This window comes from Otolemur garnettii, unplaced genomic scaffold (genome assembly GCF_000181295.1).
Source record: "Otolemur garnettii isolate 467f Iridium unplaced genomic scaffold, OtoGar3 scaffold00089, whole genome shotgun sequence".
Lineage (NCBI taxonomy): Eukaryota > Metazoa > Chordata > Mammalia > Primates > Galagidae > Otolemur > Otolemur garnettii.
Genome location: NW_003852484.1, coordinates 511,074 through 539,012, shown reverse-complemented (window position 1 = coordinate 539,012; position 27,939 = coordinate 511,074). Strand labels below are relative to the sequence as shown.

The 27,939-nt window shown below is 36.3% G+C and overlaps 1 protein-coding gene across 2 annotated transcripts in view; it reads right to left on the bottom strand.

The window, feature by feature from the left end:
* Positions 1–1,008: 1,008 nt before the first annotated feature.
* ZNF148 (zinc finger protein 148) overlaps positions 1,009–27,939 on the bottom strand; it is a 172,658-nt gene continuing 145,727 nt past the window's right edge. Inside the window, exons 8-9 of one of the 2 annotated variants that reach the window (XM_003795069.3) lie at positions 4,177–4,295; positions 1,009–3,920 (exon numbers count right to left, since the gene is read on the bottom strand). In XM_003795069.3, coding sequence (XP_003795117.1) covers positions 2,322–3,920; positions 4,177–4,295 — 1,718 coding nt within the window. In that variant the 3' untranslated portion in view covers positions 1,009–2,321. The remainder of the gene's footprint in view (positions 3,921–4,176; positions 4,296–27,939) is intronic. The other variant, XM_023516276.1, reaches the window with a different exon arrangement.

The following is a 27,939-nucleotide window of genomic DNA, read 5'->3' as shown; positions in this document are numbered from 1 at the left end:
AATGAGACACCTGAAATTCTGCTTGCATAACTATCATTTTCAAAGGCCTTCCTTCCTAAGCTTACCTTAAGTGCTCGGCAATAGAGTCATATTCTAAAAACTGTGCTGGTGATGTTGAAACAAACAAAGAAACTGAGTGTGCCAAGAATTACATCAAATTCTCAATGGAACAAGGTTTTGATCAGGCTCTAAAAAAGTCAGCTCAGGAAACGAATTCCTACTTTCATTAAAAGTACAATGTAAAAAACACAAATGCTAATGTAAGGTGGGCACAGTTCCATTTTTAACATCTCACCTGAATGAAGCCTTCTTGTAATTATGTGATGTACAACACACCAATCCTAAGAGTCAATTATGGCAGAACGGAAATATTTACTTCAAAGAAGTCTAAAATTCTTGAAAAACTTGGCAGCAAAGAAAGCTGTCAAATGGGAAAACTAGTATTTCAAGCAAAGGTACTAACTAAAGCTTAGAGGAAACCACATTAAACATAATTCATATTCCTTATCAGAAAAATATCCATATATTCAAAATAAGTGAATATTATGAAGGATGTTAAGAGTGAATAGTTCTTTGTTCCCTTTATTGAGAACATTGGGATAACATTAAATAAAAAAAATAATAATTTAAATGGTAACATTTTATATTGAAACAAAGAATGCAGATCTACAGAGCCAGTATAAGAGTTAAAATAGAAATTAACAATAAAGTTTCATCTTCAAAGGGTATTAATTTTAGATTTTTCCCTGGTGCTATAATCACTATGTGCATTGTGACAAAGATGGTGGAAATTTAAAGTACAAAAACAAAAACGTTGGAGCAAATTAGAGAATAGAATCAATATAACTTATGTTATTTTCCAAAAATCAAAACTGTTCAATGTGTAACTCAAACCATCATTCTTCAGAAAAGTGTGTGTGTATAGATATGTGTATAAAAAAGCACTATTTATTGTACCATGCTATATTATTTTAACACAAAGTATTAAAAAAAAAAACATTCATGGTATAAGGATAAAGTCGGTAGTTTATTTAGATTTTGAAATGCAACAAAAAATTTCCGATCACTCATCTAGCTGAAAAAGAAATTGTAGTTACTGGAATTAGTAAACACTTTTGGTTTGTAAAATTGTAATGAGCAGTGTTCATTGAAAAGTAACTCAAGATAAAATAAGCAATTAAAATGCCCATTTCTTTAGTTTCTCTGGATACTGTTTAATTATCCAATCTATCAATAATCTAGAGAGAGAAGGATTAAACCAGGTTTTACAGTTCCAAAGATACCCCAATTTCCTTTTATTGCCAAAAATTAAAACTGTCAATGAGATGATTATGACACAACCATATCAAACCTAAAAATCTAAGTTTTACTCTGAGAAATCAAAAATACCAAATAGATTCTAAGTGCTCTATGTTAACTGAAGTGGATATGTAAAGTAAAATACAATTAAGCTTTAAAACATGGAATATACATTTTGTGTAAGCATTATGTTCTTGGGAATGTAATCTACAGAGTATTTTTTTTTTTACTAAAACTTCAAAACCTTGATACCTGCACATGAAAAATCATAAAAAATATCTAGATACAACTGTACAAAGAAACTGACACCAATACGCATACTTCCATAGAGAAGTGAATGCTTCAACAGTTGTGTATTTTGGTAAAAGTTTTGAAAGTATGCATATTTTAAAAGTAATTAGGCTTTTAAATAGTGGAGTCTTAGACTATCAGATTTTTATTACTTTTTTCTTCAAAAAACACATGTCAATATAATGCAAAATGAAAATCAAGGGTATATGGCATATCATTCTTTTTAAAAGGTGGTTTCTTGGTTTCTTTTTTCCCCCTGTAGGACACACTAATTTATTTAAGCCATAATCTCTTGACATTTAATTTTTTTAAATTCACTCTGTAAAGTATATTCAGATTCCCTGCTGAAGTGCAATGACTATGCTGAAAAACTTAGAAACAGTATGAGTAAATTCACACAATTACTAACCTCCTAAGAATGTACAATGTTATCAGTTAGGAAACAATTGTGCGAAAGTCTTTTTTTTTTTTAACTTGGTGTAGGTGGAATAGCAAGTTTCTGATCTAAAACAAGTAATGCATTGCTTCTACAAAGGTGACAACATGTAAGGCAGTTCAAAGAATGCTGACTAACCAAACAAAATGCAGTTATTGGATTATCTTGCTATTCATATCAGCTTAACTTGTTATTACGCATTGCTCTTAAATCTGTACAGCACTCCATTTTACAAAGAGTAACCCCACTCTTGATTAATCTGTTCTAAAGTGCCAGTATTATTTACACATTTTTTTTAGCCAAAAGTCTGGCCAGTTGTGGCATCAGGTGAAGATGTCATCCCAGCTCTATTATCATTTACATTCACCAAGGGAAATTCTGAAAATTCAGCACTTGTCCCTGGTCCCCGAAGGTTCACCTGTCCATTGGCAGTGCTAAATTGAGTAGCTATTCCAGCTCTTGATCCATGATATGGAGCACGGAAGGGCTGTTCAAAGGAGCTCATTTGGTAAGCTTGGTGGACAGGCTGGGCCTCAGCTTTCTTCTGAGAAGTCACTTGATCCAAAAAGTCCTGTGTTGATGTGGCAGAAGCATGGTTTGTCTCATCACCTGAAAAGGGAAATGAGTGCTGTGAATCACCAACTATTAGTCCAAAGTGGGACTTATCTGGAGTTGTTCTTAGTGGAGAATTCATTCCTGATCGAAAGCTATTGATGGGCATGGTGGCATAGACTTGCTTGTCTATGGAAGAGAATGCTGGCTGACTTGGAAGAGTCTGGTTATCAGTCACAAAGTTAAGGCTCGGGCTACTCAAATAGGCATCATTTTGGCTAGTTCTGTCCAAAGCCTGCTGCAAAAATTTTGAATATTCCTGCAACATGTTGGCTTTATCTGATGAGGATGCTTGGGAGCTTGATCCAACATTCTCTGACTGGGTGACCTCAGGTACCTCTGAAGAATTTATTGATATGCTAGAAGTCACTTCAGTATCCGCAACACTGAATGATATCTCATGCTGTCCATTAGCTTTATGGGAATAATGATCCAACAGAGTCTGCAGTACCTCATCTGGAATAACATTTTTGTCATGATTATTCTTAATGTCCACATTCAGCGCCTGTGAATCTAATATGGATGCTGTAGTACTTTCATCAATGACACTCGCCACAGCTGCTTGTGTTACTGAAGGCTGAGAAGCTATAGTACCCACATTGAGTGCATATTCCCTGCTGTTGTTACTTGCTGCTTGGAGATACCGCTTCTTCTTCAAAAATTGCATGGCATCGTCATAATTAGTACTACTATGCACAGGTTTACTAGGCCCCTCTTGCAAATTATCAACCTGATCGATGTCAGCATTGCCTTCTGAGTCCAGTAAAGCTTGTTTATCCACAAGTTCAAAAGCATACTTTGAAACTTTGCTTTCTTCGTATGTGGATAAAGGTGAAATTGTTTGATTTTGCTCCAAGGGCTGTTTCAGACTTCTCTTACTATTAATTTTTTTGAGAACCAATTTAGGTGGGTGTATTTCTCCTGATGCATCTTCTAAATGAGATCCCCCAACTGAAGAATGTGGCATTTCAACAGCATATTCTGCTACCATATACTCATCTTTTACTTTAGTACTTGAAGAATAAAGGGGCAAGTAATCATTTTTGTCTTTCTTCAGGTCAGATTTGTCCAAAGCACTCTCTTTGTCCATTCCTGATGATTTCTTCTCTGTTTTCTGCCTTTTCTTTTTTGGCAGTGAGTTATCTTTTGGTGATGTAGAAAAGCCAGAATCTTCCTCAGATGTCAGAAGGCCACCTTTGATGGCACATCTGTTTAGTTTTTTGTCATGATTTTCATGGCACATACGTTTATGTTTCAATACCCGATCTGTTCTGGAAAAATACTGTGGAATTCAGAAGTTGGTAGTGGGTTTTGTTTGTGTTTCAGGTCAACCAAGAAGAGAAAAAAGAAACAAAAAATTAAGAAGAAGACATATAACACAAATATTGCGCATAAATTCACTGAGCCAATTATCTATAATAAATCTAATCAATGAGAGAAAGTTCCTCAGTTTTAGTAGTAAATAATATTTTCTCATATAACTTATTAGGATTTTGTAATTTACTTAGGATAGAAGAATTTCAAAGCATGTCTCTTACCTGTAAACAGTATTCACACTGGTAAGGTTTTTCTCCACTATGAGTTCTCTTATGCCTTTCCATATGATATTTCTGTATGAATCTCATACCACATTCATCACAGCGAAATGGTTTTTCACCTAATATATGACACAGAAAGTTTAAAACAAAACATATAATTGAAAAAGAATGAATTGCTTTGCCATAAGAATCTACAATAAATGGCTTTTGAAAGTCATGATAATTTGTTTGCTCTTTTGAAATAACAAAAAGTCTCCCCTGCACTAAGTATATTTTTCAAATTAATTTGTCAAGTACATATTGCTTTATAAATATGAAAAGAATTAGCATATGCTGTTGGAAAGGGCTGAAAGCAACATGCTCATCTTTCTTGCTTTTTTGTTATACGTATACGTAACATGCTCTTTCCATGGAGACCAAGAGTATCAGGAATTTATAACAATACAAACCAGTGCTTCAGTAGAGCAGGTGATGTTTATAACTTTTTTCAATCACACAAAACAATATTTTAGAACATATTTTGAAGGAGAAAAAAGTCACTCACACATCATAGTTCGACATAATTCTTGGGTACAGTTTTTTAACTCTTAATTTCTTTTTAAAACATTTGTGGTTAAATAAAATCTAAATCCCAGGAAAATACAATACAACAAATATTTAAAAAAAAAAGCTTTGAGACTTCAATTTCAAACATAGTTTTTTTTTTAATATTCTTTTTTTTAGCTCAAACCATCATTTCTCCTGTCATTTGGAGGAATGAATTAAATTGAGTACTGTTAATTGGACATACAACTGTCCCTATCCCCATTTTTTTAATCCCTTAAGGACCTCAGCTATAAGGAACCATTACTATGGAACTCTAAAGTACAGTTCTAAGTAAGCAGAAAGGTATGACAAGAAAAGGTACCTTGAGCAATGCTTGTTTAGAAAACTACTGTTTCTACCTTTCATACATTAAACAAAATTTTACTGAATACTGCTCCTCTACCCATAGCCTTGCTGTAGAAGAATAAAAGTTTAAGACATACTTTTTGTCTTCAGAGGATTTATAACATAATTAGGAAAACAATACATACACATTATAAAAAGACAAATAACAGGTTGGTCATGGTGGCTCACACTTGTGATCCTAGTACTCTGGAGTTCAAAGCAGGATTGCTTGCCTCAGGAGTTTGAGACCAGCCTGAGCAAAAGCAAGACCCCATCTCTACTAAAAATAGAAAAATTAGCAGCCATGGTGGGAGGTGCTTGAAGTCCTGCTACATGGGAGGTGAAGACAGGAGGGTTGCTTGAACCGAGGAGTTTGAGGCTGCCGTGAGCTATGATGTTGCTTGCCACTGCACTCTAGCTTGAAAGATAGAGTGAGACTCTATGTGTGTGTGTGTCTCTCTCTCTCTCTTAAACAAGTAAACAACCCCCCCCCCCCAAAAAAGACAACTAATAAAACCACATCCAGCTCTGGTTAACTTTTGTATTGTTATATCCCACTATTGCCCCTTTTTTTTTTGAGACAGAGCCTCAAGCTGTCACCCTGGGTAGAGTGCTGTGGCAGAGTTGGAAGAGCTCACAGCAACTTCCAACTCCTGGGCTCAAGCGATTCTCCTGCCTCCACCTTCCAAGTAGCTGGGACTACAGGCGCCCACCACAATGCCCAGCTAGCCGTCACTGTTGTTTGGCGGCCCGGGCTGGATTCGAACCCGCCAGCTCAGGTGTATGTGGCTGGCACCTTAGCTGCTTGAGCCACAGGCGCCGAGCCTACTGCCCTTCTTAATCAAACCAAACTACCTACCATCTCATGCTTTCCTACTTTTGCCTTGATTCATGCTGTTCCTAAGTCAGGAAGGTCTTTCAAGACCTAATCCATTTCTTCTGGGGTACTCTATCCTAGGCTCCCAGGGCAAAGAAGGTATCTTTATCTTCCTTAAGTTCCAGAGGATTCTGGAATAGTTCCATCTATCTGTTTTTCTCCTGTGGCATTCATTACTTTCAACTCATTAACTACTGTGTACCTCTCTATTCTACTACTATATTTCTTTAGATCAGAATCTAAGCCTAAATCATATTTATGTAGCTCAAAGCACCTTGTGCAATTCTTAAGTTCTAGGTGAATGGTACAAATGACTATTATAGTGAATTATTAGTAGCAAAAATGTTTTTATGAGCTAATATGATTTGGCAAAGTTTCTTGAAAGTGTTGGAATTTAAGTTGCACTTAAGATTATGTGTAATTGAAGCCAAGGAAAGAAAATTTGGGGAACGGGGGAAATAACAGACAGTCCCTGAGTTACAAACATCTGACTTACGTACAACTCACCCTTAAGGATGAAGGCTATTACAGTAAGTCCCCAAGTTACAAACATCCCACTGACATATGAGTTACACTTATGAATGGAGGGTATTGTAAGTAACAGGTATATGATGTACCTGTTTCAACTTACAAACTCAAGAACAACCTACAGAACCTAAGTCATTTGTAACTTGGGGACTGACTGCACCTAAGTGTTCAGATACTATTAAGATGTCCAGGAGAAATGGTGTCTAAGATGAGAATTAAATTTGGCAACAAGTAAATTATTTTCAATGTTCAACAATCTAACTGCTAATGTAATTCCTATAGAGTTATCAAATTTTAGGGCTGACAGGACTTTAGTGGCTTTTTAACTAAGCTCTTCAGCATTCTACAGAGACTTCCAAGGGCTGCTGCTGGATAGAAAAAGGCTCAAAGCTTGGCACGCAAAATTCAGTACAGAATAGCTCACTTTTGTACACTGGGGTTCCAAGTATATGCTCAGAGACTACAAAGATAGCTTAACTTGGCCAAGGAGTTAAATGAATGAATAATGAAGCAATGGAAGCTGGGAGAGCAGAAGTTGACAACTTAGTCTTAAAATTCATATCAGAATAACCAAAGAATCCCAAGAAAGAATATGAAGTAAGAGAACTCAACACTTCTAGTTTTTAAAACTTACACTTCAAAGCTACAGTAATCAAGATAATGTGGCAATGGTTAATGGCAGATATCTATCTACCTACCTATGTCAAGGAATGAAATTGACTATCCAAAAATAAATTATTGTATTTATGTTTAATTGGTTTTCTAAAAAGATGCCAAGGCAATTCAATGGGGAAAAATAAGTCTTTTAAACAAATGGTACGGTGACAATTTGATAACTACATGCAAAAGAAGGATCCTGACCTAACATCTTAAACAAAAATTAACTCTAAATGGATCACAGGCCTAAATGTGAGAACTGTTAACTATAAAAATATTAGAAAAGAGTATAGGAATAAATCTTCATGACCTTGATTAGGCACTGGTTTCTTAGATAACACCCAAAGCACAAAAAATTGAGTTTTAAGAAACAGAATTAAAATGAAAGACTTTTGAGTTGCAATAAACAGTCTAGTGCAAATGTCCTTATGACAAAATGATTTTTTTTTCTTCTGGGTAGATGCCTAGTGTGGAAACCACCTAAATGCCCACCAACCCAGGAACAGATTAACAAACTGTAGTATATGTATACCATGGTATACTATTCAGCCATTATTAGATGGAGACTTTACATCTTTTGTATTAACTTGGATTGAGGCAGAATACATTCTTCTCAGTGTTGGAGAAGCAAGAATCCAATGTACTTAATTCTAATATGAAGGTAGCAGATGACCTAATACATGGTGGGGGATAGGGGAATGAGAAAGCGGGAGCAGGGAGGAGGAAGGCAAATGGGGGGTCACGGTATTTGGCACACTTCTTGGGGGTGACACAATTATAAGAGGGACTTTATCTAACAAATGCAATCAGTGTAACCTAATTCTTTGTACCCTCAATGAATCCCGAAAAATAAAAAATAATTAAAGCCTTTTGTACTTCAAAGGATACTGTCAAAAAAATGAAAAGACAGTTAGGAAATATGCTACTGTGGGAAACAGCTGGAAGATCCCTTAAAAAGTTAAATACAGATTACCTTATGATCCAGCAATTCCATTCCTGGGTACACACTGAAAGAACTGAAAACTAGATTCAAACAGATATGTAGTACTTGTCTGCCAACATTATCGCCACATTATTCACAATGGCAAAAAGACAGAAGCAACCCAGATGTCCATCAATCAAAGGGTGGATAGAAAAATGTGGTATGTACAAACAATGGATTATTATTCAGTCAGAAAAAGGAAATTCTGATATATGCTACAACATGGATGAAACTTAAGATGCTGGGCTAAGTGAAAGAAGTCAGATACAGAAGGACAAACAGGGCCCAAGTACTGTGGCTCACACCTGTTCTCCCAGAGCTTTGGGAGGCCTGAGAAGGAGAGTCACTTGAGCTCAGGAGCCCAAGACTAGCCTGGGTATCCCAGCAAGACCCCATTTCTACAAAAATAAAAAATAAAAAAATTAGCCAGGTATGGTGGCATGTGCCTGTAGTCCCAGCTACTTGGGAAGCTAAGGCAGGAGGACTGCCTGAGAACAGGAGTCTGAGGCTGCAGTTAGCTATGTCTGGGCCACTGTACTACAGCCTGGGTGACAGAATAAGACTCTGTCTCTAAAAAAAAGAAAAAGAAAAAAGACAAATGTGGAATAATTCTGCTTATAAGAGTTTATCTATAATAAAATATGCAAATTCAGAGAGACAGAAAATAAAACAGTAGTTACATCAGGACTTGGGGAGGGAAGAAAGGGGTTACTATTTGGTTATACAACATGAGAAGTGTATTCATTCAATGTCACTAAATTACACACTTAAAATGATTAAGTGATAAGCTTCATGGTATGGTTTTTAAAAAGTAAAAAGATAATCCACAGAATGGGATAAAATATTTACAAATCATGTGTCTAATAAGGGAAGGGTATCCAGAATATAAAATGAACTCTTAACAACTGAACATCAGATAAATAAAGTAATTTTAAAACGGGCAATGGATTTGAATGGTCATTTTTCCAAAGAAGACATACAAATGACCAATCAGTTCTTAAAAAGATACTCAAAATCATATCATTAGAGAAATCTAAACCACAATGAGATACCACTTCACATCTACTACGATGGCTAAAATTAAAGATAAACAAAAATAAATAATAGCATGAATGTAAAGGATTATAAAATGGTGCAGCTGCTTTAGAAAACATTTTGCAGGACATCAAAATGTCAACAGAGTTAACATATGACCTAGCAACTCCACTACTAAGCACACACCCAAGACCCTAAAATACAAGCTCACATAAAAACTCATTCATGAGCATTTACAGCAGCATTACTTACCAGAGCCCCAAAGTACAAATAGCCCAAATGTCCATCAACTGATGAACAAATGAAAATGTGGTGTATCAATATGCAGATTATTATTCAGCTATAAAAATACATTCTACAAGATGTCCATAATAAGGCAAATCTGCAGTGTCAGAAAGTGATTAATGGCGGTACAGGACTAGAAAGGAGCGGGTAATGGTGGTGAATGACTAAGAGGTACAGGTATTCTTTTGGAGTTGATGAAAATATACTAAAAATTAGTGTTTAAACAACTCTGTGAGCATACTAAAAAGTACTGAATTGTGTATTTTTAATTAGTGAGTTTTCTGACGTGAATTATATCTCAATAAAATATTGCATGAAAAAATATAGCATGATAATAAAAAAGTGACACCACGCAGAATGATTGAGAAGAAGCTCAAAATTAAACTCAATTTAAGTTAACTGGAAAAAATCCATGTTTAAATTATCTGATGCATTCTAACAGATGATCAAGAATTAAACAGCTTATTTAACTGGAAGCAACATTAAGAAATTTCCTTTAATAAAAATGTACTAGAAAGAGTAATCTTAAAAGTTAACTTGTACAAAGAGTTAACATCTCTTTGTTGCTAAAAACAATCCCTCACAGCACACCCACAAACTAAACAGACTGATTATGATGGCTACATCAGCCAAGGACGAAAGCAAACACAAATTCACCTTCCAATTATTTTTTGATTATCTACTGTTGTCAACTCTCACTTCTATTCTTTTCTGTCTTTTGTTCTCCTTTCCTAAGTATTTGCCATCTTTCTTTGCATCTTTGTTTCCTATCTTCCATTTTAATGCTCTTTTCCTTTCCCTCTGGTTAACTGGCCATTCTTGAAGTTTTTAAAACTTAAGTCTCACAGGGCGGCGCCTGTGGCTCAGTGGGTAAGGCGCCGCACCATATACCAAAGGTGGCGGGTTTGAACCCGGCCCTGACCAAACTGCAACAGTAATATAGCTGGGCATTGCGGCAGAAGCCTATATTCTCAGCTACTCGGGAGGCTGAGGCAAGATAATCACCTGAGCCCAGCAGTTGGAGGTTGCTGTGAGCTGTGATGCTACAGCACTCTACCGAGGGCGACAAAGTAAGACTGTCTCTAAAAAAACAAAACAAAAAAAATTTAAGTCTCACCAATTAAGAATACTTACTTGTTTATGAATTAGGTAATATATCTACATGGTTCCAAACATTTTTTAAGAAGTACACAGGAAAATGTCTTCCTCCTGTCTTTGGACAGGAGGTAGGTCCATACGTAACTACTTTTGTGTTTCCTTCCAGATTTTCACATAACATAAGCAAAACTGAATACACAGTCTCTTTTCCATTTTCTCCTATTCTTTGAGATCAATAGCACATTTTATTCACTATTCTTATCTTCTTTTTTATTCAGTCAAGAAAGCATCTAGGAGATTTTATCAGTACAAAGAACAATCTCATTCTTTCTGACAACTGATATTTTTCACTGATGGAAAGATAGACATACTATAATTTATTTAACCAATCCTCTATTATTTCCAAATATTTGCTATTAAAATTGTGTGACAGGATAACTTTGTAAACACATCAACTCACACCTTTGCAGGTACATTTGTGGGATAAATTCCCAGAAACACAGTTTCTGGAAAAATAATAAATACATTTGTGATTTTTGAAATATATTATCAAATTTGACTCCATTACTGTCAAGTGACTATTTCCCTATAACCTTGTCATACACTACAAGGTTGTCAAACTTACTGATGACTGCACACTTAACGGAAGAAAAAACATTGCAGTACAAGGCTGAACCATTTTATATTTCATTTTCTATGAAATGTCTGCTCTTACCTTTCATCCACCTTTTTTTCTGGTAGACTGATAGTCTTTTCCTTGATGACTTATAAGAGCTTTATTAGGGAGGGTGGTCTTTTACATATAATGAGTTCTAGAATTTTTTTCCTAGCTTTTTCCCCCCTTGAATAATAGGGGTGAAGTTGTTTGCTCCTAGGGATTTAATAGTTATTATGTGGTTAGACGTAATCCTTTCTTTTATGGATATTGGATTTTGAGGGCTGTTTAAAACAAATTTTTCACTCCAGTGTGCCCATATTTTCACAGACACGTAAGTTTAAACTCTATGTTTCATTTTTTACATTAAGTCTCTGATATATTTAGAGTTCATCTTGAGACAGACCGTGAGGTATGGATAAAGCCTGGTTTTTCCAGATAAATATCCAGTTTCCCAAGACCATTCATAGAGAAGATCAGGTTCCCTCTATCACATTTCATCATCATAATCATACACTAATAAGTTCCATGGGTACTTACTAATTTCTAGACTTTCTATTCTGGTCTACTGGTGTGACCATCCAGAAGCCAGAAACGAAATGTTTTAATTATTGAGCCCTTAAAATGTCTGTGAGGCTGGGTATAGTGGCTTATGCCTGTAATTCTAGCACTTTGAGAGGTGGTAGCCAGAGGATCACTTATGGCCAGTAGTTTGAGACAAAGCCTGGGCAATACTGCAAGACCCTATCTTAATACATTAAAATATCCTTTATCATCTGATAAGGCTAATTTTATCACTGTTCTTTTCCTATGTTCTTCTGGTTCATCTTGGTCTAATTTCCTTATGAACAACTTTTCCAGATTTATAGAATATTATTTTCTGTCCTCCGGAGTGTTTAATGATTTCTTCACATGGGATATTCTACATCTTGTAAATTATTCCTTAATCTTTTTATTGTTGATGTTGTAAAAAGTGTTTTCATCCATTATCCCTTCTAGTCTCTGCCTATAACCATACTACACACAGGGTATTGTTTTCTACTATTTTAATGTATTTGCAGTGATTTTTCACCTGAATTTTATTTTCCAAGTTTATAATCATACTGCTTGCAAAAAATGATTTTTTACCCTACAATATTTTTTCTGTTGTCTGCTATTCTCAAATATTACATTAAAAAAGTAGTGGAAGCTTGGCACCTGTGGCTCAAGCAGCTTAGGCACCAGCCACATACACCTGAGCTGGGTGGGTTCAAATCCAGCCCAGGTCCACCAAACAACACATGATGGCTGCAACCAAAAATATAGCCAGGCATTGTGGCAGGCTCCTATATTCTCAGCTACTTGGGAGGCTGAGGCAGGAGAATCGCTTGAGCCCAGGAGGCAGAGGTTGCTGTGAGCTGTGTGTAGGGTGCTGGCCCCATATCCCGAAGATAGCAGGCTCAAACCCGGCCCTGGCCAAACTGCAACAAAAAAATAGCCGGGCGTTGTGGTGAGCGCCTGTAGTCCCAGCTACTTGGGAGGCTGAGGCAAAAGAATCATCTAAGCCCAAGAGCTGGAGGTTGCTGTGAGCAGTGTGATGCTGCCACAGCACTCTATCAAGAGTTAGAAAGTGAGACTGTCTCAAAGAAAAAAAAAAAGTAGTGGAAATAATAGGCTCTATTATTTTGTTTTTGACTTGGGTACTCTGATGTGACTAAATACTATTTTTCCTAAGAAAAATAAAAACACTTAAATGAAATCCTTTTGGAGAAAATTCTTTTATTGTTTTCCCCCAGTGCCTCTCTACTGGGAAAGGAAGATAATCTATACAGCATGTGAATGATTTTAGGAGTAACAGGAAAAAGTATACCTGAAAAGTATCAAGAAGTCTGTGAATGTTCTTTACATTTAAGAAAGCAATTACACGACAAGGAAAAAATGACCTCAATGTGTCCCTCCCACCCACGGCAATTTTCCAATACCCAATGGCTCTGGAACTTCTCCTTGAACAGTCATTCACTGAAACCATTTCCCTCACTTTGATGTTTCTCCCTGGTAACTTTGACACCACATCTATTCAGCTGTTTACAGGTAAGAAGTCTTACTATAAATGGGAAATTATTAGGGTAAACTATAAATGACAGCATTATAGGGATATAAGCTGTATGCATAATCTACTCACTATGGTTTGGCATAGCTAACTTTAGACGGTTTCGATTAATCCTCCTCTCTCTCTTTTCAAACCATTCCAACCTAGCTTCTGCAATTACCACCCCATCTAAATGGTTCTTGCAAATCACTTTCAGGTAATCAATACAACTAAATCTCTTCAGTTATCTTACGAAACCCCTCAATAGCATTCAGCTCAAATGCTCCCGTTCTTTTTACTGAGGTTCACTTTTCCCCTGGCATCCATACTACTACTTCAACCTCACTGCTCCTTTACAGTAGTCTTTCCAGCTCACCCTCCTCTCTCAAAATGGGAAATGTTAATTCAAGCTTTCTTCCTAGGCTTTCTGCTTATCTGTCATTCTGTATTTTCCTTTTTGGCATAAAGGAAATCTCATCTATCCATAGCTTTAATTACTCTCAAATCTGAGCTCTACATCCACATATCCAAACAGCCTATTCAATACGTCCACTTCTAAGACACAAAGATCTCAAACACATTTGTCCCACACTAAAATTGTAGTCTTCAACTCAAAGCTTAGGCCATGAATAACACTCCCCTCTTTACCTAGTTGTTTGAGTCAGAAGCCCTATACAACTTTTCATTATCCTCTCTTCATATTCAACCAATTAACAAGCACTACTGATTCTTATTACTAAATGCCTATCACATCTGTCTATTTCTATTTCTCATTGTCATCTTCCAGAGTTCAAGACACCATCATCCTCTGCCCCAGACCATTATGAGAGGGTTTTCTAAAAAGCATCCAGCCATTGTTAATATTATTTTCACATTACATAGCTGGCTACTTTCTGGACAGCCCTCATAATGTCCTCTAGATCCACTCTTTCCTCATTAACGGTACAGCCAGAGTCTGTTAATGTAAGTAAATCTTATGTTTAAAGCCTATTGATGGCCTTCTTCTATTCTCAGGATAAAAATTAAAAGTGGGTCCTCTATCATCTGACCTCTGTCATACTCTTATATCTAACCTTCTTCACAAATCTCCTTTGCTTTCTGAGCTCTCATCAAAGTGGCCTTCTTTCTATTCCTAAAACTCATGTTTTTCTTACCTCTATAATAATTTTCCCCTGAAATTTCTCCACAAAACTTACCTAAATCCACTTTGTCATAACACTGAATGTAAAGGATTTTAATACTGAAAAAAATGATATCTACTGTTGTTATTAATCAGAACGCAAGTGGAAATTATTTTAATAATGAAGGGTCTTCATAAAATCTTGGTAAAAAATATGATAGCTATGACAGTTTACCTGGTCTTACACACTTGATAACAAAAGGGAATGTCCACATTTAATAAGTGATAAAAAAGGGCAGACAACAAAATTTCTAAAAGTGATATGGTGTGGATGCGGAGAGAAGGGAACACTTCTACACTGCTGGTGGGAATGCTAATATGACCTTTTTGTTTTGGGGGGTTTTTTTGAGACAGAGCCTCAAGCTGTCCCCCTGGGTAGACTGCCATGGCTTCACTGCTCACAGCAACCTCCAACTCCTGGGCTCAAGTGAGTCTCCTGCCTCAGCCTCCCAAGTAGCTGGGACCACAGGTGCCCGCCACAACGCCCGGCTACTTTTTTGGTTGCAGCCATTATTGTTGCTTGGCGGCCAGGGCTGGATTCAAATCCACCACCTTAGGTGTATGTGGCTGGCGCCTTAGCCGCTTGAGCCACAGGCGCCGAGCCAAATATGACCTTTTTGGGAAGAAGGTCATATTAGTATGACCTTCAGAGATTAAGGAACTAAAAGTAGACCTACTGTTCGATCCTGCAATTCCTCTACTAGATATATATCCAGATGATCAAAAATCATTTTGCAACAAAGACATGTGCACCAGAATGTTTACTGCAACCCAATTCATAATTGCCAAGACATAGAAACAGCCCAACTGCCCATCGACCCACGTACACCCATGATATATGTACACCACGGAATACTATGCAGCCATAAAAAAGATGGAGACTTCACATCTTTTATGTTTACCTGGATGGAGCTGGAACATATTCTTCTTAGTAAAGTATCTCAAGAATGGGGAAAAAAAGTATCCAGTGTATTCAATACTACTTTGAAATCAATACATAATCACCTACACATTCAAGCAAATGGTAAAAGCATTAACTATAGTCTAGAAAGTAGACAGGAAGAAGAGAGAGAGGTGAGGGGAGGAGGGAGGCAGAAGGCAGGAGGGTATTTGGGGGAACCTCAGCTAATGTGCATGATGCAATGGTACATTTTAAAACTATTAAGAAAAGAGTATAATGTATAATTGTAATGGATGTGTTACTTAGTTCAATGTAAGCATTTCATTTTGTATATCAAATCAGTATACTGAAACCCATATATGCATCAGTATACAGTTATGATTTAATAAAAATTAAAAAAGAGTGATAAATATCATACCAAAGAATAAAATCATGTGCTAGTACACAATTCAACTTAAAACTTAAGACTGAAAATTCTATAGCCAGACTACCTAGGTTGTAATGCTGGTCTCAGGATTTATTAACTGTGAGAAAATGAGCACATCTTTTAAACTCCTAAGACTTGCTAGTATCATCTGCAAAATGGAAATATTAATAGAATAAACCTAAGAACCAAATGTTAAATGAGTTAACTCATATACACAGTAATTTAAGAATGAACTTTGCATAGTATAATCGCTCAAAAATGTTAGCTATTAGTAACAGAAATAAAAAAGTTGATAAGAAATGATTATATTTATATATTGATTATAACTTATAACCTAGTGACTGAGCTCTATGTCCCAAATGAAAATATCCTTAACAATACCCTAAACAATAAACTCAGGAAAAGGTGAAACAAAGAGAATTATTAAAACAAATGGAGTAGACTACATACCAAATAATTCTGCTTAGAACTTTAGAGAATATAGGGATACTTTTGGCATATTGTACTTATAGGAGGTTAGAAAGATCATTTGTCAGGCTAAGAACCACCCACATACTATTACATTCTATGGGAAATCATCTGAAACTAAATTATAACCAATGAAATAGGAATTAAATTATTACATAAAAACTGAGAAGTTGCCATAGTAACCCAAAGTCTTGTCAATGTCCATCAAATCAAATTGCCAAAAAAAAACATCAAGGCCTTAAGCAACCATCAAAGAAGTCATTTTTCTGAGTAGCAGAATTTAAAAAACCCTCCTTTCTTATACAGGATAGTTTTCTTTTCCTAGAAAGGAATACAGTAAGAAACTTCAACTCCTGCATTTCAACCTTTAGAAACACAGACATGTTTACATACTATTTTAAAAGGTTGAGGTCATTACCTCCTACTAAAGAAAAGGATGAGTTCTCCCATTTTTTTCTAGGTTTCTTTCCTTTTGCAGAGCTATTAAATTATACATTTATAAATACCATCATACTTAAAGGGGTCTAGTTCCAGAGTTGGGATAAAACAGCAATAAGAGGAGGGGAATTGTTTTCAGCTTCTATACATTAGATTTTAGACATCCACTTTATGAATTAGACAACAATGAAGAATGATCAATGACTTCTAGTGAGAACAACATCCTAAGCAAGCCCTGTTTACAATTTTGAAGATTTGAGAGTTGGTCTAGGAACCATATGTGAAAAATATAAAGCAAAAGACCAAAGTCCTAATTCTGACACAAGCTGAATAATATATAAGTATGGCCATCTACACCATCTTATTTTTTCTATCCATCAAATTATACAGTAGGTATACAACTGGTAAACAGTATCTAAGTGTATTAGATTAAATAATCAATGTCCTGATGATAGTATGTAGCAGTAAAAGATCCAAATTAAAGCCGTATGAATTTATGGTTAAAACCATCTAAATGTGATATATATAAAATTGGTAAAATGGCTGGGTACATGAGCACTTGAGTGTTCTTATCAAAAAGAAATAGAGGAGTTAGAATCCCCAAACATAAGACAAATTTTAAACAACAGCTTAGTAAATCCTGTTTGCAGTTATCCTGACTGCTAACATTTTTTAATTAGTCATATCTATTTCTGAACTTGATAAAAATCCTCTAATTTCCAGCTACTTCTTCAAAACAAGAGCCCTAGAAGAACTTAACAGTGATGACCCATTAAGCACATAACAGGTTTACCAAATCAGATGACTCAATATTGAATGCCTTAAAAACAAACACCTGTCATCAGCTTAGTCTCTTCTTCTTTATAAAAGACTACAAATGCACATCAGCCTTCTTCCCTTTTAAGAAAAAGTAACTAGGGAATGAAAAGATGAAGGACCAATTTCGCAAAACCATATACTTTCATCACTAAAATCCTTTTCCTATTCAGACCTCTAATTCTGGGTCCTCTAGTATTTGCCCACCAGGTCTCTATTATTCTGTTATGATAAAATGACTTGCTTTTTAATATTAACTGCAATTTATGTGAAATTAAAGTGTACAGCAATTGAGAAAATGGTTAAGTGCTCTAATTTGAGCATAGAGCAATTATTAACACCACTTTTATGCAAAGAATCCAGAAAGCCTGACTCAGAATTAGTGGTAATTTCAGCAGCTATCTTTTCTGGATTTGGCTGTCAATTAAATATTTAAAAGAGTTAATAAATAAGCACTACAGGCTCTAGGAATGTAAAATGGTATGCTACAAGCACTCTGTGTCTTAAAAATGTAGGTGAAGTGTGCATTCCAATCTATTTATGTCTCCAGCTTAAAATTTCACTGAGTATCTTCATGTGCCAAGCACTTACCGGACACTCTTAACATTTAAATCTAATCTTGCACAATATACACTGAAATCAACTCAAAATGGACTAAAGACTTAAAAACATAGGCCTGAAACTAAAAACACCTTTGAAGAAAATGTAAGGGGAAAGCTCCTTGACATGCGTCTTGACAATGATATAACACCAAAAGCACAGGCACAGAAGCAAAAATAAGTTAAGTGGGACTATATTAAACTAAAAAGTTTCTGCACACTAAAGGAAATAATAAAATGAACAAGTAAACTATGGAACAGCAAAAAATTGCAAACACACATCCACCAGGAGGCTAATTTCCAAAATATATAGGGAACTCTTACAACTCAATAGCAAAAAATACAATTCTGTGTGAGACAGAGTTGTACTTTCTTGCCTCACTCAAGTGCTGTACTGTCATAGGTCACAGCAACCTCAATCTCTTGGGCTCAAGCGATCCTCTTGCCTTAGCCTCTCAAGTAGCTAGGATTACAGGCGCCTGCCACAAACACCTTGTTATTTTTAGAGACAGGGTCTCCTCTTGCTCAGGCTGGTCTTGAACTCCTGAGCTCAAGCTATCCACCCACCTCAGCCTCCCAGAGTGCTAGGATTATAGGCCTGAGCCACCACGCCCAGCAAATAGTCCAATTTTTAAAATGTGCAAATGACTGGGCACAGTGGCTCCCATCTGTAATCCCAGCACTTTGGGAGGCTCTGGTGGGAGAATCTTGAGCCCAGGAGTCCAGACAGGCAATAGCGAAGCCCATTTCTACAAAAAAGAAAGAAAGAAAAAGAAAAAATTGGTAAAAGACCTGACCATACACTTTTCCAAAGAAGATAAGTAAATGGCCAACAGTTATGTGAAAATGACCTCAACATCACTAAGTATCAGAGAAATGCAAATCAAAACCACAAGATAACACCTCCTATTTGTCAGAATGGCTACTAATGAAAAGTCAAATGATAACAGTGTTGGTGAAGAAAGATGTGGAGACCGCTATATGCTACTGGTGAGACTGTAAACTGGTAGAGCCATTTTGAAGGGGCCTCAACAAACTAAAAATAGAACTACGATATGTTTTGGTAACCCTAATTCTGGGTATTTATCCAAAAGAACTGAAATCAACATCTCAAAGAAGTATGTGCACTCTCCTATGTTCACTGTGGCACTATTCACGATAGCCAAGATATGGAAACAACCTAAGTGTCCACTGACAGATGAATGAATAAAGAAAACGTAAGGGGTATGTGTATGACTATACTGATACACACATGCCTGCACACCCACCCATACACACACAAAGAAATTTTACTCAGCCTAAAAGAGGAAATCCTGCCATTTGTAACAACATAGATGAACCTGGAAGACATTGTTAAGTGAAATAATTTGACACAGACAAATACCACATGAACTCACTTAGATGTGGTATCGAAAGAAGCAGAACACAAAGAATAAAGAGCAGAATGGTAGTTAACAGGAACTGGGGTGAGGGAAACAGGAAGATGCTAGTCAAAGAATACAAATTTTCAATTGTAAAATGAATAAATTTTGGAGAGCTAATGTACGGCATAGTAATTATAGTTAATAATGTATTACATGCTTGAAATTTGCTGAGAGTAAAAGAGTTCTTATCATACACAAAAAAGATAACTACATGAGGTTGACAAATTAACTAGTTTGATTGCGGTAATCCCTTCACAGTGTACATATATTGCAAAACATCACACTGTACACCTTAAATATATACAATTTCTATTTGTCAATTATGCCTTCATAAAGTTGGAAAGGGAGAATAAATTATTCCCATTCACCAGGTAAATTGAATGCTCAAGGTCAAAGTGCTGATAAACCAGGCCTGAGAATGAACCTTGGGTGGCTCACTTTTTCATCTCCAGAAAAACTGCTTGCACACCACATTCATGTACCTCATAGTTTATCTCAGGGAAGCCTCCAAGTGTGGACCCTCTGATTACATACAAGGAAAAACTTTTCTCAAATAATCTGTACCTCGCCTATAAAAAATTAAGATAATATTTACTATTTTCTGTAGCAAGAAAAAAAAAGTTCAGACTAGTATCAAGCTGCACACAGCTTTTCATTGATTCATTTAGCAAGTATTAAGTATTTGCCAGGAAAGTCTTCCAGGAAAATGACAGTAGCAGGAATGGGTGGAACCTAGCTTTTCTAATTTTTTTTTTAACACTATTTGACTATGCGGTTAGTTTTCACAAATTTATACACACCTTTCAAAGCATAAAGCACAAATTTTCCTATTATTCTCTATAACCCCCTTTTCCTGCAACTCCTGTCAATTCCACCATCCTTGCTCTCTAGGCAACCAGTTACCTGCTTTCTGTACCTATGGTTTATCTTAATTATTGTTATGGATCTTTTCAAATACACACAATAGTGGGGAAAAAAATAAATCTCTCTCTTGTACCCACCCAGGTTCAATAATTATCAATGCTAGGCAAATTTTACTTCATCTAACTATTCCCATTATTTTTTTCTTCCTCACTTTCTTATTTTAACCAAGCTGACTTTCTGCTGGAGTATAAGAGTCATAGAAAAAAGTAAATAAACCCTAATCACAGCTCACTGAATTTTCACCAACTACACCAACTCATGTAACTAGCACCCATAATCAAGAAAATGAGTATTGCCAGCACCTCTCAAGTGCCTCTTAAAATCCCACCTCATCACTAATCTTTCAAACATAACCATTTTCCAGACTTTTAATACCTCAGATTAGTTTTCCCTTTTAATTATGGAAAACTTAAACCATGTAAAAAGCATACAGATGGTACCCTCACTGTTCTTTTAAAATAAACTTCTTAAAATGTACTGTATGTACAGGAAAGTATGCAAACCACAAATGTAGTCTGGGGAATTTTCTCAAAGTTAACACATCTGTGTAATGAGCATCCCAATCAAGACAGAGTACATTATGAAAACTGCAGAAGCACCTCCATCCCCTCACCATCAGGGATCACCATCCTGATTTTTTTTTTTTTTTTTGAGACAGAGCCTTAAGCTGTCGCCCCTGGGTAGAGTGCAGTGGCATTACAGCTCACAGCAACCTCAAACTTTTGGGCTTAAGTGATTTTCTTGCCTCAGCCTCCCAAATAGCTGAGACTATAGGACATTATCCTGATTTTTTTTTTTAAGAGACAGAGTCTCACTTTATCACCCTTGGTAGAGTGCTGTGGCATCACTGTCCTGATTTTTTTTTTGGCCAGGGCTGGGTTTGAATCCGCCACCTCCAGCATATGGGGCTGGCGCCTTACTCCTTTGAGCCACAGGCACCTCCCACTATCCTGATTTTTAACACATAATTTTGCCTTGTTATGAACTTCACAAGAATGGTGTCACTGAGTATATATTCTTTTGTGTCTGGTTTGTTTTCACACAATGTTACACATTTAAGATTCAATCCAATTTTTCTGTCACCTGATTACTCCTCAGCTCTTACTTATTTGTGGGAGGAACAAGGTTGGATTACTTACAATTATCCTACAGTCTTGAAAGAGGAAATCTTAGATATGAACTCACCTGTTGATTTTATTATCTATTTGAAGTTACATAAAATAATTTTTTTTGGTTTATAAATTTTCTGAGTGTGATACTCCTTCAAGCAATCTCCAGGATGAAGTCCAGGCTTCTCCTGGCATGTCTGACAGAAAGTGGTTTCTCTCTTTCCACCTTTCTTATTTCTTCTGCTATAAACCATCAATCCTTTGATTTTTTTCATTTTGCATTATAAAATGTATCTTCCCTTTCCTCAGTGTCAGAAGATGATGGTCTTCCCTCTTTGTTGAATTTGTTCCTCACGTTGCTCCTAAACTGAGTACTGGAGATTTCTCCTATAAGACGTATCTGCACTTTTCTCCACTCTTCTTCTTGTCAAATGAGCAAAGGATGCACCTGTTTACAACTGCAACTTCATCAGTCAGAAGAATAATTTTTTTTCCACCACTTGTAGGACCTCTATATAAATCTGTAACATCCACAGTACTGACCAGCTCAGTCCACTCTTCCCACATATACTTTGTGTATTCTCAAGTAACTGTCAGTTTTTCAAATTGAACAGGCTGTTTCTTCCTATAACCAGTGATCAATTGTGTTTGAGGGCCAAAGAATGTACTCAGCATTGTCACTAACCTCTTGTCATAGAATGAGAGGCATATCATTTTTGTCACATAACTCATATTCCTGAAGTTTCTTTTTTTTCAGATCACTTGGAAAATCCTTCCTGGAAGCCATAACTGTTGTCATGGAATGAGAGGCATATCATTTTTGTCACATAACTCATATTCCTGAAGTTTCTTTTTTTTCAGATCACTTGAAAAATATGTATTTTCATTTTATGCAATTCCCAAGCAAGTTGAGGACTTGTGTAGAACCTGTCAGTATAGATGTGACAGCCTGAACCACTTTGATGTTACCTTGTAAAACTTGTACCAAATGAACCACTATTCAAGATGTAAATGGCAAATCAGGATGAATAAGGCTTTCTGTTATTTTGCCAATAATAGGAATGTGAGAAAACACCAAACCATTTTTCTTTATCACATAAGCAAAAAATTCCTAGGCCCCACTCTGTAGGCTTCTTTTTTATTTTTAATTTTTATTAAATCATAGCTGTGTACATTAATGTAATCACAGGGTACAATGTGCTGAATTTATATACAATTTGAAATATTTTCATCAAACTGGTTAACATAGCCTTCACAGCATTTTCTTAGTTATTGTGTTTAGACATTTATATTCTATACCTAGTAAATTTCACATGTACCCTTGTGAGATGCAACTCTGTAGGCTTCTTTGGATTGCAGCACGTGAATTGAATCCTTCCTTTGAAACCTACTGTTCTCTCATCGATAGCCACAATTCTTCCTGGTACATAAAGTTCATTGCATTTATTGTCAATACACTCACTAACATTCTTCTCCTTGCTCCCTCGGGTACACATACTCCCTTGAGCTTAGACAGGAAGAACTAGATGTAGTATCCAAAATATTTAGAAAAAACAGAGACAAGAGAAAACATCCTTGAAGAATGGAGTTCGGTCTAGGCGATCTTTGGTAAAATATTCAACTAATTGCCTTCATATTGAGAGCCATGTTCAGTATAACAACAAAGAATGTCTTCATTTCTTCTGATGAATTATTCTTCCACAAGTGCCACATTTATTATTAGAGGAGTCACCTTCTGTATTTTTTCTGCTGCATACATATTTGTCCCAGTCACAATTTCACCAGTAAGATCATCTGAGAAAAAGAGCTGGAAATTATTAAAGTTCAGTTTTGGCCAAGCACACTGTTTGAGGACAAGCGAATCCCTGTTGTGACAGAGTACAGGAACTTTATAAAATCATCACCATCATGATAAACTTTCCAGCTACTTGTTATATATTTTATATTATTGTCACTTTCTTCTTCCTCGCTAGCTTCAGATTCGCTGGAAGTGATGTCACTACATATAGGAAGAGTTCCTTCATGCTCACTTCCATCAGTAAACTCTCCTTTAACCTAACTGTCCTCAAAAAGCCATGATGCAGTACCATTGTCTCTTATATGTCTTCTCCCTGCCATTTTCCAGAAGCACAAAAGGGAGAATACAACAGTTGATCACTGTTACCCACTGAAGCTGGGTACCTTTTCGTATGTTTACTGATCACTTGGATATCCTGAGAGAGTACAACCTGCACTACCTGTTGGCTAGAGTCTATACTACAGGAGGAAATGCTTCGGACAGGCTCTAACAGTGGAGCAGGTGAACAAATGCAGTAACAGCAAAAATACATGTCAGAGGTCTTCTGACATCAGAGCAGAATAAGAAAATCATTATGTCTGACCAAGTCCAACATAGGATGGGAAAGGGTTAGATTCACCCATATGTGGGTCCGGTATTCCATCCTATGAATATACCACAATTCATTCATTCAACGGCTGATGGAAATCTAGGATATTTCTCATTCTGGGTTATTACTAATATTGCATTAAGATTCTTATCTTTTGGTGAAAACAAGTATGCAATCATGTAAGGCAATAGCAAGGAGTGAAAATGACAGATCACAGAGTTTGTATATGTTCAGTGTTGGTAGTTTACTGAAGTGGATATGTCGATTTACAGACCTGCCAGCAGTATCAGAGTTCTGCATCCTTGTAAGTATTTTGTACTGCCTATTTTTTTCATTTTAGCCATTCTAGGGTGTATGCAAGTGGTATTAGATCATAATTTTAAGAATTTTCCTGATGGCTAATGAAGCTGGCTACCTTTTTATCTGTTTACTGACCACTTGGATATCCTTTTCATGCTTACATGTCATCCTCTATTTTCTCTAATAGATTTGTAAAAAGTTTATACATATTTATCAGGCTTAGTTCTTCACCTTCTTAATAGTATCTCTCATTCACAGATGGTCTTAATGTAACTCAACTTGTCAAATTTTTCCACTATGCTTAGCACTTTCTGTGCCCTTTTTAAGACTTTCTTTCCTTATTCCAAAAGTTATGAAACTATTCTGTAATATTTTCTAAATAGTTCTCATTATTTTATATCTTACATTACATCTACTGTGCATCTGTAGATGATGTTGTCTGTTTAACATATTGCTGGGTCTGGTGGCTAATATTTGTGATACTCAGCTTGGCTCTGTGCTTTTCCTATGTTAAGTTTTACAACCAGTTTCAGAGTTCTCCCTTCCCACCCTCTCCACTCTCTCTGATACACACATAAACACACAGACACCTTCTGATACTTGGTATGCATTGGAATTGCATTTAATCCATATATCAATTAGTAGGATAGATGAACAGTCTCTGATCAATGCAGACTATTATATCCCTCCATTTATTTACATTCTCTTTAGTATCTCAGTGTCAATTTTAGAAGTTTTACATGCCATGCCAAGTTTATCCCTAAGTTATCTGATACTTTGTATTTCAAATAATATCACAATTTTCATTTTCTATTGTTGAATACATAAAAACAGAAGTAACTTTTGAACACTGACCTAATAAATTCACTGTAAATTATCTGTATATTATTTTGGATTTTCAATGCATCCAAAGTAACTCTTGAATGACAGCTTCTTTCCTCCCCTTTTCTTTTTTTGTTCTGGTCCTACTGCACTGACTACGACACCTCCAATATAAGGCTGAATAGAAGTTTGGTGAATTGTCTCATTCCCAATTTCAGAGAGAAACCTTTTAATATTTCACAATTAAGTATTTCAGTAGTTGCCAAGGGTGTTTGCTATACACTAAGATAAAAAGAAGTTCCTATTACTCCTAGTTAGCAAAGATCTTATTTTTTAACCACAAAAGACGTTAAATTTCATCACATGCTTTCTATCTACTAAGATAAAATTTCTCTTCTTCATTCATTAATGAGGCCTATTAGATTAACTGAGTTGTGAAAAATAAACTAATTTTGCATACCTGGAAAGCAGATGTTGTCTTTTTAAGATACTGCTGGGTCTAGGGGCTAATATTTTACATAAAACTCTTATACCTATGTCAGTAAGACAGAAATAGACCTACAATTTTCTTTTCTTTTTTTTCTTTTTGAAACAAGAGTCTCAAGCTGTTCTCTTGCCTCAGCCTCCCAAGTAGCGGGGACACAGGCACCTGTCATAATGCCTGGCTATTTTTTTGTTGCAGTTGTCACTGTTCGAACCCGCCAGCCAGCCTTGGTTTATGTAGCCAGCGCCCTATCCACTGAGCTATGGACACTGCCTACAATTGTCTTTTCCTATCATGTCCTTCTTGGGGTTTGGTGTCAAGTTATGGTAGTTTCATAAAACAAACTGAAAAATGCTTCCTTTTTTTCTATTTTTTGGGAAAGTTTGAGTAAGACTAATATTTTTTCCTTTAATGTTTAGAAGAATTCACTCAGGAAATCACCTGAACCTAGAGATTTCCAAAAAAACAAATTAAACTTAGATTCAATGTTTTTAGTATATAAGGATTATTCCAAAGATTATTTCCTCTTGTTTAACTTATGGTAAATTATATTATGCTAGGAATCTTCCATTATCTTATTTAGTCCATTTTTTAAACAAAGTTGTAATATTTTCTTCCCTTTCTAATGTCTGTGTAGGATCTGCAGTGATGTACACATTTATATTTCTGATAATGGTAATTTATATTTGATAGTGTGTTGAGGCTTGCTTTATGGTCAAATATATGATGTCTTTTGACAAACAATCTGCATGCACTTGAAAAAAAATCTGATGACTGTTGAATGTATGGTCTATAAATGTAACTCAGGTCACGGTTCTGTTAATTAAGATTTCTATCTCACTTTTTTGGGGGGGGAGGGATCTTTTGTACTATATCAGCTACGATAACCACTATGAATTTGTCCACTTCTTTTCATTCTGCCAATTTTTGATTAATAGAAGCACATGTTTAATAAATATTTTTATATAGAGAGCAGTGCCTATTGTTCAGTGAGTAGGGTGCCAGCCCCATATACTGAGGGTGGTGGGTTCCAACCCAGCCCCAGCCAAACTGCAACAACAAAAAAATAGCTGGGTGTTACCAGTGGGAACCTGTAGTCCCTGCTACTCAGGAGGCTGAGGCAAGACAATCGCCTAAACCCAGGAGCTAGAGGTTGCTGTGAGCTGTGATGCCACAGCACTCTACCAAAGGTGACAAAGTGAGACTCTGTCTCTAAAAAACAAAAAATATACATATTTTTATATCTTCTGAAACATATGAAATGTTTCCCTTCATTTCTAATAATGCTGCTTGCTTTAAAGTCTCTTTTGTTTTATATTACTAGCTTAGCTACTGCCTACATTTTCTTGTTAGTATTTACGGTTTTTTCTATCATTTTATGTTCCACCTAATTGATCCTTATATAGAAGGTGTATCTCTTGTAAGAAGTATGACATGGGGTTTTGATCCAAACTCTTTACATTTGAATATTGAGGCTATTTACATTTAGTGTACTTTCTGATCTATTTTAAATAAAATCTAGGATCTTACAATTTGTTTCCTATCTCATCTGTTTTTTGTTGCTTTTATTTTTTTACTAATTTATTATCAATCAAGTGTTTTTTTTTTTTCAGACAGAGTATTACTATGTTGCCCTCAGAGTAGCATGGCATCGCAGCTCACAGCAACCTCAAACTCTTGGGCTTAAGCGATTCTCTTGCCTCAGGCTCCCGAGTAGCTGGGACTACAGGTGCCTGCCATAACACCCAGCTATTTTTTGGTTGGAGTTGTATTGGTGTACACAGCGTTGGTGTATTGTGGCTGGTGCCCCACTCAGTGAGCTATGGGGCTATTTTTCCATTTTTCAGCCCTGTTTAATTTTTTTTGTTTGTTTTTGGAGACAGAGTCTCACTATGTTGCCCTGGATAGAGCTCTATAGTGTTACAGCTCACAGCAACCTCAAACTCTTGGGCTTCAGTGATTCTCTTGTCTCAGCCTCCCAAGTAGCTGGAGCTATAGGCAATCGCCACAGTGCCCAACTATTTTGTTGTTGTTGTTGTTGCAGTTGCCATTGTTGTTTTAGCTGGCCTGGAGCTGGGTTTGAACCCACCACCCTCAGAGTAGGTGGCTGGTGCCATACCACTGTGCTATAGGCACCGCTGATTTCTCTCTTTATTTTTTTTTTTGAGATAGAGCCTCAAGCTGTCGCCCTGGGTAGAGTGCCATGACATCACAGCTCACAGCAACCTCTAACTTCCGGGCTCAAGCTATTCTCTTGCCTCTGTAGTCCCTGCCAAGTAGCTAGGACTACAGGCACCTGCCATAATGCCTGGCTATTTTTTTTTTTTAGTTGCAGCCATCATTGTTGTTTGGCAGGCCCGGGCTGGATT